Source organism: Pipra filicauda, unplaced genomic scaffold (genome assembly GCF_003945595.2).
Source record: "Pipra filicauda isolate LSUMZ 115617 unplaced genomic scaffold, ASM394559v2 scaffold37_size4185640_pilon, whole genome shotgun sequence".
Lineage (NCBI taxonomy): Eukaryota > Metazoa > Chordata > Aves > Passeriformes > Pipridae > Pipra > Pipra filicauda.
This window is the reverse complement of record NW_024104509.1, coordinates 2,174,176-2,191,856: the sequence shown is the minus strand read 5'-3', so window position 1 is coordinate 2,191,856 and position 17,681 is coordinate 2,174,176. Positions and strand designations below refer to the sequence as shown.

The 17,681-nt window shown below is 42.4% G+C and overlaps 2 protein-coding genes across 5 annotated transcripts in view; one reads left to right on the top strand and one right to left on the bottom strand.

The window, feature by feature from the left end:
- Positions 1-868, bottom strand: part of ABHD17B (abhydrolase domain containing 17B, depalmitoylase) — a 16,188-nt gene extending 15,320 nt beyond the window's left edge. For 2 of the 3 annotated variants that reach the window (XM_027752161.2, XM_027752162.2), the window contains exon 1: positions 559-855. The gene's annotated coding sequence lies outside the window, so the exon portion shown is untranslated. Of the gene's footprint in view, positions 1-558 lie in introns of all 3 variants that reach the window. The other variant, XM_039384822.1, reaches the window with a different exon arrangement.
- Positions 460-17,681, top strand: CUNH9orf85 (chromosome unknown C9orf85 homolog). Of its 2 annotated transcripts, none has more exons than XM_039384823.1 (4): positions 460-1,097; positions 14,572-14,678; positions 15,327-15,429; positions 16,300-16,380. In XM_039384823.1, the coding sequence occupies exons 1-3, from the start codon at positions 846-848 to the stop codon at positions 15,418-15,420; spliced, it is 453 nt and encodes a 150-aa protein (XP_039240757.1). In that variant the 5' UTR covers positions 460-845; the 3' UTR covers positions 15,421-15,429; positions 16,300-16,380. The 2 variants fall into 2 exon arrangements, with proteins under 2 accessions (XP_039240757.1, XP_027607964.1); XM_027752163.2 differs by lacking the exon at positions 15,327-15,429 and adding an exon at positions 17,225-17,681 and having other exon boundaries at positions 936-1,097; positions 16,300-16,413.

Below are 17,681 nucleotides of genomic sequence, written 5' to 3'. Positions count from 1 at the left end.
TCAAATTAACAATACCTGAGAGCAATTTTAACGCCAGCGTCACTCCCACCCTCAACAGCAGAAACTGAGGGAACAAATTACATCAGGCTGGAGAGAACTAAATGAATTCCTCAGGTGTCTCTATCTGAAAAGGACTTCGGAAGTCCACAGCAGTAACACGAGGACAATTGTTTAGACCTGAGAAGAGCCAGGCTTTAACAAGCGTGTCACAAGCCACCGAGCTGGTTTCCAACAAAGGCGTCCAGGGCAAGACCACGGAGACTGGAGCGTCGAAACAGCCCCGGACGCTGCGGCGGTGACACCCGGGGGAAGCAGCCGGAGGGCGGCCGGGGCCGGCTGCTCCCCGCGCGGTTCAGACCCACCGCCGCCGCCCTGGCCAAGCAAATGCGGTGGGCGCCGCAGACCTTCCCGCCCGCCCCGGGCCCGCCTCACGCCTGCGCCGGGCGGCGCGGAAGGACCGCGGGTCCGAGCGGGGGGACGGCTCGCCCACGCACCGGGCGGCGGGTCATCACCACACCGCCCACTCCCGCACCGCCGCCACGGGAGGCGAATCCGTACCTGCACCTGGCGCTCCGCCCGGCGGCCCCGCGCTGTCCCGGCTGCCGGGCCGGCGGGGTGGGGAGTGCCGGCTGTGCTGAGTAACGGCGCGGCGGGGGCGGCCCTCAGCGCCCCGGTCCGCGCCCGCAGCTCCACGGCAGAGAACGCGCGGCCCTGGCAGCGCTGAGCCCGCCCCGCGCGGCCTCGGGAGCGACGCCGGCCTGGCCTCGCCCGCAGACTGCACCGGCGCGGCGGCTGCCGGGGCGGCCGGGGGCGGCCGGGGCGGGGCTTCGGCGGCCGCAGCGCCAATGGGGCGCAGCCGCAGCGCTGCCCCGGCCGAGGAGGCTCCGCCTGAGCGCGGGGGGAGGGGGCGGTGGCGAGGCCGCGGAGCGCCGCGGGCGGGGCGTGTGCGAGCGCCGGGGCCGCGGGGCGGTTCCGGGGCAGGGGATCGGCCGGGAATGAGCTCGGAGCGGGGGAACGTGTCCCGCACGCGGCCCCAGCGCCACCAGAACGCCCACGCCTTTAGGAACGACAAGTACGACACGAGCACCCGGCTCAAGGTAGGCGGGGGCGGCCCAGGGGATGTGGAGGGGTCCCAGCGGGAGAAGGGACCCCTCCGGAGGCGGCGGAGCGCCTGAGGGCGGAGCGGTGGAAAGGGTTTGGTGCCGAAACTATGAACAGGGCCCTCTGCGGCCTGTGGAGCCACGGCCTGCCCCTGTGAGGTCTGTGCCGGGTCCTGGAAAACTTCGGGATTGCAGACGAAGTCACGGGGCAGTGGAGGCCGAGGCACTTCTTCGTTATAGTGTTGGAGATACCTTTCACCCTGCTCTGCCCCAACCAGACACAGTGATGCTAACGGAGTGATCGGAACAAGGCGCTTGAGTAAGCTGTCACAGATGTGTGGTGTGAAACTTGAATCGTGTTTGTGACATGAAAGTACCTCGTTAAGCCAAAGAATTATTAAGAGGAAGACTGAAATAAAGCACTTACATTTGTGCAGTGAGTGCAGTAATTAAACGTTCCATGCGGTGTTATCCATGTGAGTTCCTGAAAGGTGCTTGGACTTCTCAAGCTTTGTAACTATATGGTCATACTTCAGGGATCTTAAAGTTTTCAGAGTTTAGTTTGAACAACTCCCCCATCATCGATATAAATCTTGAGCTTCACTTAGTATACTTTTGAGACTTTAAACTGACTCACGTTTGCTTTAATTTCTTAAAAAAAACCTGAAGCATCTTTTCTGATTGGTTACATAAGAAGCTATTCTGTCAGTGCTTTTCCCACGCGTTACCATGGTTTGATATCTTTACACTGTTGTTACAGAAGACTATTTTGTGTATTTTGTTTCTAAGCAAGGAAGCGGAAATGGTTTACAATATATTCTTGGAACACACTCATGCTTGTAGTTGTGGTAACATACTAGCACTGTGGGAGGGTATGAAGACAAGTAGTGTGACTGAGTACCACCACCAAGGGAGGGTGTTTCCTCTTGCAAGGTAAACTGGAAAGGTTAATGAGACAAAATAGAAATGAGCATTGTAGAAGAGACTTATCTGGTGCTATTGCTGTCATGGCAGTGTTCCTTTAACTGAACCTTACTGGGCTGTAGTAAGGGGAAGAAAATAGTAGGTTAAAGCCATGACACCAAAAAGGGAGATTTGGGTTTTGTGTGTGTTTGTTTTGGTTGTTCGTTTAGATGTTGTAGAACTGGTTCTTCAGGCTCAACGGGCTGCTTTCCTGGGACTCTAAGCAGTGACAGTATTATTTATTGAGTGATTCACTGCATGAACTCTGATAGGAGAGTATTTTCCTGTCCGGCTACATGCACACACACCTTCAGGCAGTCATCCTAGGAGGACAACTCTAATTTCAAACCCAGGCAGATGGAGCTCTCTTAGCCCTGTAAGGCCATCCATCCAAGAGAAGGATACTCTAATTAAACCTACATCCTAAGGACCTCACTGTCACCATCCAAGCTCACTAGGCCCTGGCAGATGAACTTTAGGATTCAAGGGTGCGTCCTGTTCTGTGCTTGCTGCATCTCACCTAAAAAATCCACTGCGCAGGCTCGAGGGTGATATCCACATTTTTAAAGCCCTGTAGCAACAGGTGAAGGTCGAAATGGCAGGTGAAAGGTGCACTGGAAGCCACAGACCCAACCCTGCATACAGGCGGTTCAGTACATTGGTCACCTGAGACTGACCCCGGAGACGACAGTCTCTTTCGGCAGCATCCTGAATGACCAAGCAGCCTTTTTCAAGGACAGTACTGCTTGCTCCACACGGAGAGGGGCCTAGAAACGGTGGCCTAACCAAAGCCACCCTTCACCCAGTTGATTAACTGCGGCCAAAGGGCATTTCTGATGCGGTCAAACAAAGTCTAAGAAACAAAGGCATACACCTGCCTTCAAAGGTGTACCCAAATTGACATTCGCATGCTGGAACATCAGAACCATGCTTGATGCTGTGGATAGTGGACATCCTGAGCGCCCTTCTGCCCTAATTGCCCATGAACTGTCACATCTCGACATCGACATTGTTGCTCTCAGTGAGGTTCGTCTCCATGAGGAAAACAGCCTTAGAGAACATGGTGCCAGTTATACTCTCTTTTGGTCAGGTAAACCCAGAACTGAAAGGCATCTTTCGGAGCTGGCTTCATGATTAAAAACTCCATTGTTCCTAAACTTGAAAATCTGCCAATGGGTCATTCTGATCACATTATCTCCCCACGCCTTCCACTACACAACAAGCAACATGTTGTCCTCTTTAGTATATATGCCCCAACTCTCCAAGCTGACCCTGCCAAAAAAGATAAATTTTATACTGACCTGCGCCACCTTACCCAAAAGATTCCCACAGATGATAAGATCATAATCCTTGGTGATTTCAATACCAGAGTAGGAAAGAACTTTGAAACCTGGAAAGGAGTTTTAGGCAAGCATGGTGTTGGAAACTGCAACAATAATGGTCGACTTCTGCTAGAATTCTGTGCAGAGCAACAGCTCACCATCACTAAGACTATCTTTCAGCATAAAAATAGTCTGAAGACAACCTGGATGCATCCTAGATCTAAGCATTGGCGCCTCATTGATTATGTCTTGGTGCGACAGTGTGATGTTCATGATGTCCATCATACCCATGTGATACCCAGTGCAGAATGCCAAACAGATCATTGCCCTGTGCATTGTAAATTTAACTTCAGTTGTAAATTTAAGTTCACACCTATAAGGGGTGGTATTCCAAGGAGGAGGCTCCAAGTTAACAATCTCCAAACAGCCACAGTGAGAGACAGATTCCAGGCAAATCTTCAAACTAGGCTTGAAAATCATTCTATAGATCCCTCTCCTGAAACACTTTGGCAACCTATTAAAAATAGCATCCTGCAGTCCTCTGAAGAATCCTTAGGGTTCTCCTTCAAGAAGAACAAGGACTGGTTTGATGAAAACAATCAAGAGATCCAGGAATTGTTGAGGAAAAAGAGATCTGCTCACCAAGCACACCTTGCTCAGCCATCTTGTCATGTAAGAAAAGCAGCCTTTTGTCTTGCATGCAGCAAGCTCCAACAGAAACTCCGTGACATCCAGAGCGGGTGGTGGATTGATCTAGCAGAAAAGATTCAATTATGTGCAGATACGGGTGATCACAGAGGATTCTATGAGGCCCTGAAAACAGCATACAGGCCTACATACCAGGTCCAAAGCCCTCTACTCAGTGCAGATGGTCAAACGCTTCTGACAGATAAAACCTCCATTCTGAATCGATGGTCTGAACACTTTCAGACTCTTTTCAGTACTAGTCATGTAGTTCAAGACTCAGCAATTCAGTCCATCACACAACAACCAGTGAAGAATGAATTGGATACTACCCCCACTTTGGGAGAAACTCTCAAGGCCATACGGCAGGTGAAAACTGGCAAGGCAGCTGGGGTTGATGGAATTCCACCTGAAGTCTGGAAGCATGGGGCCCAAGTACTTCTTGCTAAATTTCACGAGTTTTTGGTGTGCTGTTGGGAACTAGGCAAACTACCATCGGACCTTTGTGATGCAGTCATCATCACCTTGTATAAGAAGTACCGTGGTATTACTCTGCTCTCCATTGCTGGCAAGATCCTGGCAAGAATACTTTTGAACAGATTAATACCCACTATAGCAGAAGGAATTCTACCTGAAAGCCAATGTGGTTTCAGAGCCAACAGGAGTACCACAGACATGGTATTTGTTCTCAGACAACTGCAAGAGAAGTGCAGGGAACAGAATAAAGGTCTCTATGCAACCTTTGTTGACCTTACCAAGGCTTTCGATACTGTGAGCAGAAAAGGTCTGTGGCAGATTTTGGAACATGTAGGATGTCCCCCCAAGTTCCTTAAAATGATCATCTCACTCCATGAGGCTCAGCACGGCCAAGTCAGATATGGCAATGCACTTTCTGAGCCCTTTCTAATAACTAATGGTGTGAAACAAGGCTGCGTTCTTGCACCAACCCTGTTCACAATTTTTTTCAGCATGATGCTCGAAAGGGCCATGGCAGACCTTGATGATCAGGACGGTATGTACATTCGATATCGTACTGATGGAAGCCTTTTCAACCTGAGGTGACTGAAGGCCCACACTAAGACCTTAAACCATCTCATCCGGGAGCTGCTTTATGCTGATGACGCCGCCCTTGTTGCCCACACAGAAGCAGCTCTGCAGTGTTTAACATCCTGCCTTGCTGAGGCTGCTGAGCTCTTTGGGCTGGAAGTCAGCTTAAAGAAGACAGAAGTTCTCCATCAACCTGCACCTCAGGAAGTCTTCCATCATCCCCACATCACCATTGGTGAATCAGAGCTCAAATCAGTCCAGCAGTTTAATTACCTCGGTAGCCTCATCTCCTTGGGCGGTAAGATTGACGGGGAGATAGACAACAGGTTAGCAAAGGCATATAGTGCTTTTGGAAAACTCCATAAAAGAGTATGGTAAAATAAACACCTGAAGAAAAGTACCAAGATCAGTGTTTACAGAGCCATAGTGCTGTCTCCTCTCTTATACGGATTCGAATCATGGGTCATCTACTGCCACCACCTGTGACTCCTAGGACACTTCCATCAACGCTGTCTCCGTACAATCCTAAACATCCACTGGTCAGATTATGTGACCAATACATCTGTTCTAGAACAAGCAGCAGTCACAAGTATAGAGGCCATGTTGCTGAGAACACAGCTGCGATGGGCAGGGCACGTCTCCAGGATGAAGGACCACCGCCTCCCTAAGATCTTGCTTTATGGTGAACTTGCCACTGGCTGCCGCAAGAGAGGAGCCCCAAAGAGAAGATACAAGGACTCCCTGAAACAACATCTCAGCCTTGGCCATATTGATCACCATAACTGGTCTACTCTGGCCTCCAGTCGGGAGGTCTGGAGACACACCATCTATAACGCTGCTGCTTCCTTTGAGAACACACGCAGGATCACTCTCGAGGAGAAAAGACAGTGCAGAAAGAACCGTGTCTTGCCAATACCACCTAAGGAGTTTTTCTGCTGTGCCTTTTGCAACCAAACTTTTCTATCTCATATTGGCCTTTTTAGCCACCAGCGCGCTTGTAGCAAATGTGGGTAGAGCCTTTCCCAAATCCTTGTTCGCAAAGCCCAGCCATGACATATATACACAAAAATATCCTTGAGAGCTGGTCTATCAGAAAAGTCTTTTAAGAGAAACTGAATTCTGACATCAGTTTTGTGACTGAAAATATCACTTTAATACCCACATGGCTGTTTTTCTTCCCTTTTAAAATATTTTATATCCTATAGAACAAAATACCGTGTACTCATATAAATGTAAGTTGTTAATGTAACCAAGGTTTACTGTGGCCATCAATTTGTATCTTTTTCCTTTCTGTTTCAAGCAAATTATTATCTTTTCTTTCTGATCCTGCCAGTTCATGGAGAGGGCTGAGCACAGGGAAGAAGTGTCTTAAAGAAGGTGCTTCCTATCCTGGGGTTAGGTTGTGTGTGTGGTAGGGGGAAGAGATGCTTTTTTCTTTTGGCATGCCGTCATATAGTAATTCAAATCCTAAGGAATGTCGTGGTTTAGGAATGTTATTCTCCCAATTTAGTGTTCCCACTGAAATGCTCCAAACCATTTGCCACTCACTCACTCCTCCCTTCCCCTACCCCTCCTCCTTTGGCAGGATGGAATTGGAAGCAACAAAAAGCTGAAGATCACAGGTTAAAATAAGAACAGTTTACTGGAAACAGTAAATGAAATAAGAAAACAACCAGTAACAGCAACAATATTTATAACAGTGTACAAGAGATGAGTGATTCACACGTGAGTGCTCACCATGACAATACCTGGCTGTACCATGCTACTTGACTAAAGGGACCCCTTTCCTGTGGTACAGAATAACCTCCAGGTCCTAGCCATGCCCCTGCTGGCTACTGCCAAAATTAACCCTGTCCTGGCTGGAAATAGGACAGGGTTACACAAAGGTCATTATAACAATCAATAGTTCTGTTTCGGCTGTTTGTGAAATTTGTAAAGAAGTTAGACCAGCAAAGATTAAGTCATGATTAATGTCATAGTTTAGATACAGACTATGCTGAATGGTGACAGTTTTGCATCTCTGTCTCGTGTAGTCCTGAGTGATCAGATGTGCCATGGATGTTCAAGGTGTGATGAGGGAAAAGAAGAAATAGTAGAAATTCTGTCACAAGGACTGATACAGGAGTGGGGCTTTCTTCCTCTCTTCCTCTCATTAGCTCAGTAGATCAGAGGAATGCTCAGAGCTCCTGAAAGATAGCAATCTCCTGTAAATCCCTGTTAAACGCTTTTTTTGTTTTGGTGTTTGGCCTGTCTACTGTTACACACTGTCCAATGCAATACTATCTTTAAAGGCTACAAAATGCTTATTAACTTAAAATTTGGATCCTGCTGCATTTGTCCTCTGAATTACCAATATTGAATATTTACTACAGTGGCTTCAGGTTGTACAGTGTATGGAGTTGAGGTGGTTATTTATGGTGTAATTGCTGCTTCTTTTGGTGAAGCAGTATCTGCAGAGGAAACTGATCTAATAGTATTTTGACTTTCCTCTGCTGACAGTCATTATCCAGTTGTTTTGTGGTTTTTTGAAAGGTTCTGTGCTCTTTGTCTGTCACTGACCTTGGCCATTTCTAATCTTAAAGGCCATAGATCTGGTTACTTGCAAAAGATCCCAAAAGATCCATCTTTCCTCTAATGATTAGTCTTTACTACAACATTACTCTGGAATAGGCTTGTTGAAGTGAAACACACGTCAAAGTACACGGCCTCTCTACTGTATTTGCTACAACAGTGCTGGGAAAGCTTACATTTTAGAGTGAGCTGAAGAATGAATAGCCAGGGCAGGGTAAGACACTGTGTTCTTAGTGATTGACTCTTAGAATTTGTTTATGGGTGTTTGCTTTAAACAGTATATTCCAGAACAGCTCTTTGGAGTACTGAGGTGAGGAATATACATTATGTTGTATGAATATGCATTTTATGTAAAGCACATTACATAATTCATCATGAAAGCTGCAGTAGTTCCAGAAATGAAAACAGGTATCATTCAATGAGAACATTTAAAATTCCATTATAGTAAGATGGTAAACCACAAAGTGATTCATATTTACATCTCGATGACTGATTTTTTTCTCCATTTCTTTCCTCTCATTAAGTACAACCCAGATGATAATCCACATTTGCCTAAATTTCAGCAGTTTTTAACTTTGAACCTCAGCTTTACCATTGTGTTGATGTCTGCTACATTTTCAGCTGGATATATGGATAAATAACTTATTTCATTGGAGACAGTGGATGAGGCTGTGGGAAGGCAGTAGGAACAGAGCAGGTGAATATAGAGATTAAATGCTGAGTCAGTGATCCTGACTTGAAGCACAGAAGGGAGATAGAGATAAACCAGTGCCCAACTGGAATTGTCAGATAACAGCGTTGCAGTGTTTTTAGCTTATGCTCTTGCTGCAACATATGGTTGCTTGATAGGCTAAAGTTTATTCTCTAGCTATCCCTGTTATTCTGTGTTCAGAAGTACCTTCAGGCTTGGGTTGTAGCCTTTCATGTAGGGAGAATAGGAGCAAATATAACATCTGTTCTGGACTCTAACTCAACTTTGGAAGTAGTGGGGAGAGCGAGAGAGGGAATGAGTGGTTGCACAAGGTGTATATGGTGGGGGTGTGTGTGTGGGGGGTGTCTTCGTGTGTTTTCCATTCTTTCTGGGCTATGTGTTGAGAGTTGACTGACAGTCCTTCCAGTGCTCCCTTAAATGCTATATAGACATCCATGTGTTGATTAACATTTGAAATACACTTGATGAGAAAGTATCTGTAGAAAAAGAAATTTCAAGTAACACTGATAGAGTATATGAGCAAGTGAAGCTCTACGGGAGACTTAATTTCAGCTGGTGAAATATGTCTTAGAACCCTGAAATCTGCCATCTCAGTTTCACATTTGTTAGTCTGCATTGATCTGCTATAACTGCCTTATAGTGATGTGCTGCAAATCCTGGGGAGTTTTGTTTCTCTGAGAAGTGCAATTGTTCGGAAGTGCTGCATTCATCCTTGTTGATTGAACCAGTGTCACCTGTGTTTCTGACAAGAAAATTTATGGGTGGCATTAACATTACATTCATTTACAGCAGAATAGACTACTGATGTATGCTCAATAGTAGGAGTCTGCTTTCAATAGAGAAAATCAAAATACTCATGGATTCACATATAATTAGAAATTTACAAACAGATGCTGAAGCTTCTTTGAAGCCCTGTCATTACACCTTGCTTGTGAGTGCTTTGATGCTAGTTTAAGCTAGGGATTATTTTATTTGCCAAGTTAGTAGGTGTAGATGCATGTGTTTATTTTAATACATTCTGAACTGCTTTTGGCAGGATGTTAAGTGTTTTATTATTAGGTTTTGTGAGCACTGTGTGTATATAGGGTGCACATGGAATATTTTGTGACTTCATAGGTTAAGATTGTTTATGTCTGTCTGTTTACGTATTGCATAACTGTAATTTCTTTGGAGAATATATAGACCTACTGTAAGCACTGGATGAGTTGCACTTGTCATTGAAGCAAAGTATGGCAAAGAGAGCACTATTGTCTAAAACAGGGAAATGAGCATAAAGAAAATCCCAGAAAAACTGCTGTGACAGAAACATAATCTAACCTGTTGAAGTAGTTTTCACACCAAGAAATTAATTTCAGACCACAAGCACTACCTCCTATTTGGGTGTAAAAGCTGGGTAGAAAAGTTGGAGGGGAATAATGAAGTTGACAAGCCTTATGCAGCTGTTTGTGTGATTGTTGGTTTTTTATATCCTTAAAGGAAAGCAAGCAAATGGGCAAAAGAAGAAAATATGAGTACATGAAAGTTTAAACAATATACAAAATATAATAGGATAGTAGGTGACTATTAATAGGAAAAGTAAGCAGCAGAGGGGTTTCTTTGATTTTACTGGTGACTTCCCCATTCTGACTGGGAACTGAGAAACCAGAAAAGTTTATCTTCCAGTTTGTTAGGAGAACTTACTCTCACATGTTCTTTAGTGATTTCAAAAATCCGAAAAAACAGCTTATTGAAATCTTTCATTAGGGACAGCTTTCTTTAAACTTCTTCAGTCAGCATTGCTTTTGGAAGTGGTATATTACCTTTTTTTTGGTCAAAGAAAATATTGTATTCAGTGTAAAAAACCACAGTAAATTGTCAACTTGTTTTAGTAATAGTTGCATTTAAATATCATACTTTTTTTTCTGATCAAAATAAATGTAAAAGACAAACACAAGTCAAGGTTAAGCTCTGTAATTGCCTGCTTTACATCAATCCATCATTCTCTATTGACTTTCTAAACCCACAGTCTGGTAGAGGGATTGTAGAGTCATAATCTCTCTTGTATTCAGATGTGCTGAGCCAATGATTAACTACACTGTCCCATACTTGAAGTGTCAACATTGAGTAAAAAATGCAGGAAATTGCTGAGGGGGAGGAAGAGGCTGTATGTGTGCCTGTTAGAAGGAGGAAATTAGAACTTAAAAGCTGTTTTCTTTCTTCCAGTTTGTTACCTTCTGAGCAGATGCTATGTGATTTCTTTGAGTAGCTGTGTAAGATTTATGGTCCTGCAGGTAACAAGGTTGAAAAATCCAGGTGTATTTATGCCTTGATCAGGATCCTAAATGTGATTTTTGGCACACATAAATGTGATTATAGAATCATAGAATGGTTTGGGTTGAAAGGGACCTTAAAGATCATCTAGTTCCACCCCCACTGCTGTGGGCAGGGATCCCTTCCACTAGACCAGATTGCTCAGAGCTCCATACAACCTAGCCTTAAACACTTTGAGAAATGGAGAATTCATAACTTCTCTGGGCAGCCTGTTCCAATGCCTCACCACCTTCAGATCAGATATTTTTCTCAATATCTGATCTAAACCTATTCTTTTTCAGTTTGAAGTAATTTCTCCTTGTCGCGTCACGATATCCTCTTGTAAAAAGTCCCTTCTACCTCTCTTATAACCCCATTACGTACTGGAAGGTGCTCTGAGGTCTCCACGGATCCTTCTCTGGGCTAAACAGCCAAACTGTCTCGCCCTGTCTTCATAGGAGAGATGTTCCAGCCCTGTGATCAATTTAGTGGGTCATCTCTGGACTTGTTCATGTCTTTCGTATGTTGAGAACCCCAGAGCTGGATGCAATACTCCAGGGGTCTCACAAGGGCGGAGCAGAGGGGCAGAATCACCTCCCTTGACCTGCTGGCCACGCTGCTTTTGATGCAGCCCAGGACACAGTTGACTTTCTGGGCTGTGAATGCACATTGCCGACTCATGTCCAGCTTCTCATTCACCAGCAGCCCCACAGTCCCTTTCCTCAGAGCTGCTCTCCACCCACCATGTATTTGTGCTTGGGATTGCTCTGACCCAGGTGTAGCACCTTGCACTTGGTCTAGTTAAATTTCACAGGGTTCACACAGGCCCACCTCTCAAGCCGGTCCAGATCCCTCTGGATGACATCCCTTCCTTCCAGTGGGTTGACCGTGCCACACAGCTTGGTGTCATGGGAAAACTTGCTGAGGGTGCACTTGATCCTGCTGTCCAAATCCCTTTTTCTTGTCCTGAGTAATGAGGTCTTTGGCATCCTTCCAGAGAGGACCCACATTTTCCCTAGTCTTTCTTTTACTGCTGATGTACCTAAAGAAGACTTTTTTTTGTTACCTTCGATATCCTTGGCCAGATTTAGTTCTACCGGTGCTTTGGCTTTCCTAACCATCTCCCTGGCTGTTTGGACAATTTCTGTGTATTCCTTTCAGGCTACCTTTCCCTGCTTCCACCCTCTCTGAGCTACCTGTTTATGTTTAAGTTTGTCCAGGAGCTTGTTCATCCATTCCGGCCTCCTGGTTTTCTTCCTTGATTTCCTCTTTGTAGGGATACATTGCTCTTGAGAATGGAGGAGACAATCCTTGAATACCATCGAGCTCTCTTGGGCCCCTCTTCCCTCTAGGGTTCTATCCCACAGCACTCTACCAAGGAGGTCCTTGAAGACACTAAAGACTGCTCTCTGAAGTCAAGGGCAGTGAGCTTTCTCTCACCCTCCTCACTGACCCAAGGATCTTAAACTCCACTGCTTCATGGTCACTGCAGCCCAGGCTGCCCCTGGACTTCACATTGCCCACCAGCCCCTTCTTGTTGGTGAGAACAAGGTCCAGCATAGCACCTCCTCTCATTGGCTCTTCAATCACTTGGAAAGTTGTCATCAGTGCGTGCTAGGAACCTCCTGGATTGCCTAAGCCCTGCTATGCTGCCCCTCCATCCTTGTCATCTTGGGCTTTCAGGATGGCCAGTGTTTTAGTCTGATTAAAAAAAGAAAAAGAAATCACTGTGTGATTGTTGTGTATTCTGGAGCCAGATGGTAAGTGTATTGGGAAAGGGAATAGCTTTATAAATCTTCATTAATAATAGCTTTGCATATTTCCTTGTTCTATAGCAGATACTTAGCAGAATTTATCATAGGCTGCCTGTTTGACAAACTTTGGTTTTGCTTCAGATGAGAGGTGAAGTAGTTTCTGTTTCATTCTTCTGCACTGTTTATGCCACATGCAGTCCGGAGCCTGGCCTCTTGCATTCCAAGTGCCTTACTCATGGCTGAGCCTGTCCCTCCATCACTTGGTACTGTAGCTCCGGCCCCAGCCGGCAGCTATTGTGTCAGGATGTATTGTGGGAAATGAGGTGGTTTTCATTCAGGAGTGCCTTTGGAAAGACAACTGTCTGTCTTCAGCTTAAACTAGTGCAGTCTTTTGATATTCATTGGATTTTGCCCTAGCAATCCTAGAAAATAGCAGAAAATAGTAAAGAGCACCTGGAAATACAAATTACAGTGTTTGTGTCTGTCCCCCCTCCTGCATTACCAATCAGTGCAAGTCAGGCGAGTGAGAGGGAAAACTGGAAAGTTCAGGTTAATTTGCAGGTTGATAGAAGCTTACTGGAGCCTTACTTCAGTGCTGGTCAAGCACTGAAAATAAGGCTTATCTTCGAATGGCATGAATTTTGAAACACTGAACACTGTGCTCACAGTGGTTTGAATTGTGAGCCCTCTAACAGGGAGAACTTACTGATGCTGAAAACTTATTGATGATTTTCTTTTCTCAGAAAGTTTACACATTAGCCAAATGTTTGTGTTTCTTGGAAAATGTAATTCATGATGCATCAGAACCACACCTTTCTGTATTCAATATTCAAGCAGTCTGCAAAACCTTGTTTCTTTGATTTCTTAACGTGCAAAGTCTGTAATTGATAATGTGGAAAATAGTTTTATTTTAACTGAAATTGTCAGAGCGCACCACACCTTCAGTTAACCACACCAGGGGAAAACTCCTACCAAATGGCGCAAGTTTAGTAAAAATGGAGACAATGGAAAACAAGTCCCAGATTATACTATCACTTGAAAGTAGCATTTTCTCTGCCACAAACATAGAATATGATACTGTATTTTTAAAACTGGGCTTGTTGTTTATCTGATGTATTGAAGTAGAACTTTGTGGAGTAGAGAGAAGCTCTTGTGGGTCATAAAAGCAGGAAAATACTTCAGAACATGTTATATTCATAGAATATACTCAGTGGAATATTCATAGAACTTTTGGTTTATTTGAAAAAGAGTAACATGAACTGTAATCCAAATTAATACACAATCCATTCCAATGAACTTTTAGGTATTCTAAGAGGTAGATGTGGTTTAGACCATCTTAATAATGTAATGTTAGTGTGGTAGCCATTTTTAAGTCTAAAAAAGGCACAATGATTTTTTATTACATGCAATCTCTTAATTGTGAAATTTCTTTTTTAAATTTCTGAATGAATACAACATCCATATGATAGATAATGTTACTGCTGTCATTCTTAGGTAGAGGAGAAATAAAACTATGTTGAACATGCCTGTTGCCTGTTATTTAAGGTGGCAGTGTGGTTTGGTACTACTTCCTATCTCAGAATAACTTCTCTTGCACAAATAGTATTGGCAAATTGACATTTTATATTTCTAAGCAAGGTAAACCAAAATGTTTTGGAGATCTTAAGGTAAATTTTGCATTGTGTTGAAAATACTCTATTGTTTAAATGACCATTTTGAGGATTTTATCTTAGTTACATGAGAGCAAAAATGTATTAGTTTTTCATAAAAGAAGGTTAGGGTTAGAGAGGGATTGAATGGTTTGAGTGCAAATAGTGTTTGGATTCTACTTTATTGTTATCTGAGAAAAAAATCCTAAGGCTATTTGAAGTATGTAGTATAGTGATAACTTGAGCAATAATAACTTAAATCTTAAGTCTTGTGAGTTGCCTTCTTTGGATAAAAACGGTATATTTCCAAGCTCTTTTATTCTTAAATCTGTTTTGTAAAATTATTAATGTTAAGATCAAGTAAACATATTTCTAAATACTGTATTAATCATATGATTGGTGGAAATGCTTTCTAAGCAAGATTATACTTATTACAGTAGGAAATCTTCAATGTATTTTTGTTTTTATTTGTTTACTTAGAAAATAAATGCTAAGCTTCATGATGGTGTATGTCAGCATTGCAAAGGTATCTTGGAGTGGCGAGTAAAATTCAGCAAGTACAAACTACTATCAAAACCTAAAAAATGGTGAGTTAAGATACTTTGTGTTAATTGCTGATCATGTAGTTTTTGAACTTTTGGAAAATATTCTTGTTTTGGAAACTTAAGGAGCTGCTACTATGTAACATTTTTCAAATTTGGAGTCTGCAGTGACAATATATAAGCAATAAAAAATTTTTAATTTGTATTAATTAATTAAAATTAATTTTCTAATTCATTATTCTTTTACCTTAAACTTTTGGATAGAAAACACAGAGGAAAAGCAACTGCTTCCCTCTTTGCTGTTAAAAATGGTTGAACTGTGGACCTGGAAATTTCCAAGACTTGCAGTGTGTCCTCCTGAATAAAAATTCAAACTGGACCTGTTGTAACACAATTTTCTAAGTCCTTGTTTCAAGTCAGTACTAGAGGAATCTGCACATCTCTTAACTTTTGTACTTCACAAATGTTTGCGATACATGCATTTCAATACCTCTCAGCATCTTTGCTCCTTTTCTGTAAGAAACTATAATTTCCTAAATATTAAAATGCTGGCATTGTTTGCACACAGTTCTGTATTATGTGGTTTTGTATAAGTGCATAACAGAGATGATAAATATTTTAACCTATCACAAACCTATACATTATTTTAATTTTCCAAAGTAGATGCTCTCTGCTTACTTCTTGTTTGCTCAGGTCCTTACCCTCCTGTGGTAGCAGAACAGCCAGTGAGTGTTTCAGCAGTGAAACACTGAACCCAGAGAAACCACAGCTGGGCTGTGGTGTGTGATGCAGCCAGGTTTGTCACAGTAGCTTGCTCAGTGTTTGTGTGTTGCATTCTTCTGAAATACTCAGGAACTGCTTGAAGAGGTTCTGTAAATGTATTTGTGCAGTTCCCTGAGTAGATGATGTATTTTATTTTTACCTTCATTAGATTAAAAAGTCGTTAATATTGTTGCTGTTACAGTTCGTTTACTTTTGAGGGCATGAGAACCAAGAAGTGACTTCTAAGACAGCTGCATTACATGGAGTATATTGTTCTGGGTTACGTTCTCCAAAGATACAAGGCTTTAGAAACATCAGCTCAATGTTAAGCCATAGCATTTTGGAAATTGCTTAATTGCTACAGGGTTTTATCATATTTTGAAAAAGAATAGGCCAAAACCTCTACATAATTAGGTTGGGTTTGTTGAGAATACTTTTCCATGCAGGCTTGTGTTCATAGAAAACAAAGTCCAGCACTGACTCAGTTTATGCTGATAAGTTTAAGAGCAGTGTTTGAACTGAAAGCTTTTTATTTGTAAAATCCATGTACCTTTTTATACCATATTCTGCTTTTATCATTAAACCAGAAGAAGAAGTTATGCAACTTTAAAAATAAACACTACCTAGTGAAATGAATGGAAACCTTTCTTTTGTCACTTCAAATATAAAAATTCTTGATTTAGTGTTTCTTTTTCAGTTCTTGTTTTAATAGTTCTTCCTGAAAAAGGTATAGGAGGGAGATAAAAGGCAATGATATTGATAGTGCTACTTGTTGAAACACTGGTTGTTTTACTTGAAACTGGCATAAAACAAGTTGTTCCTCTTTTGAAGAATATGTCTGTATTGTGTTTGAACACAGAATGTTTGATATGTGTCCACAATAATGTTTTCTTTCTCTTCACAGTGTGAAGTGCCTCCAGAAGACTGTAAAAGATCCTTATCATATTATTTGTCGGCCATGTGCTAGTAAACTAGAAATTTGTGCAAAATGTGGAAAAGAAGAGGAAATAGTAATTCCGTAAGTACCTCATAGTTTATGTAGTTTCAGTACTGCACTGTTTCTTCCCCTTTTAATAAACCTTGTTTGGAAATTGCCAAGAACCTGTTGTACTTTATGCCATATTCTGAATAATTCTAACAGGAATCAGCAGGAGTAAATTTCCTCACTTTCTTCTTATGAAACTGGGGGTGAAGTGCTTACTGATGTTAGTGAGGCTGAGCCAAAAAAAGTTGTACTCGGATAAGGCTTTTAACACCAAAGGGTGAATTGCACATCTTCCTTAAGAGCAAAGCACTTCAAAACAGATTTTAGTGTAGAGCATCATAAAATATGCATAAGCCAACTTACTGTTTACATTTTGTCTGTCACTTGGTGATTCAGTTACTAGTGAACAGAAAAACTAAACAAGGACTGATATTGAGCACAGTTACCACAGTATATTTATTAGACTTTGGGGGTTTTTATTCTTTGACTGTCTCTTTACCGAGCATGATACATAAAACACTTTAATTTACTGTGGACAGCAACAGCTGTCCAGCAGTTGCTTAGGTGATCAAGCTGTTAATTTATTTATTTTTTTCCTTCACAGACTCTTCCATATGAAATACTTTTTGATGTATAAAATACGTACTTTACTGTGTTCTATATCTTTGCTATTCAATGTGAAAGTAACTTTAGGTTATTGTTCCCCTCCTCCTTCTTCTTCCCACCTCCTGCCATCATTCATCCCATATTGATATGAAATATTGGGAGAATATTCTATCTTCCATCCCATTCTTGTTTAAATTCCAGAAGTGGGTGGTGATAACACCCATCTTGCTTTCTGCAGGATTGACAAAGGACAAGGCAGAACTGAGAGGGAGACTACTAAAACCAGCCAAGAGAGCAGTGGATTGGAGGATGAACTGGATTTTGATACAAACTTCAGTAGTACAGATAGTGATGAAGATTCCGATGTGCTTAAAGAACGATTTAAAAGTATGAACTTCTGAAGGACAGAGATCTAAAAGGTTGAGTTTATATGAGAAACTATATGCGATCAAAAGTGATAAACCACTTTTAAACTGCTCTGAAAACCTGATTTGACATCTAAGGTCTTTACATGTAAATGTTGGCACTCTGTACTATGATGTCTTTTGGGGGGTTTGTATAAATAAATATTTTTTTGTATTAAGAGCAGAATTTCTTGTGAAAAGATTCAGAAATTGAATCTGTAAGCACAGTTAGTTATTGCGTACATATAACAACTTACTGTTTCTCTGAAATAAAGCCTCTTTGTATAATCA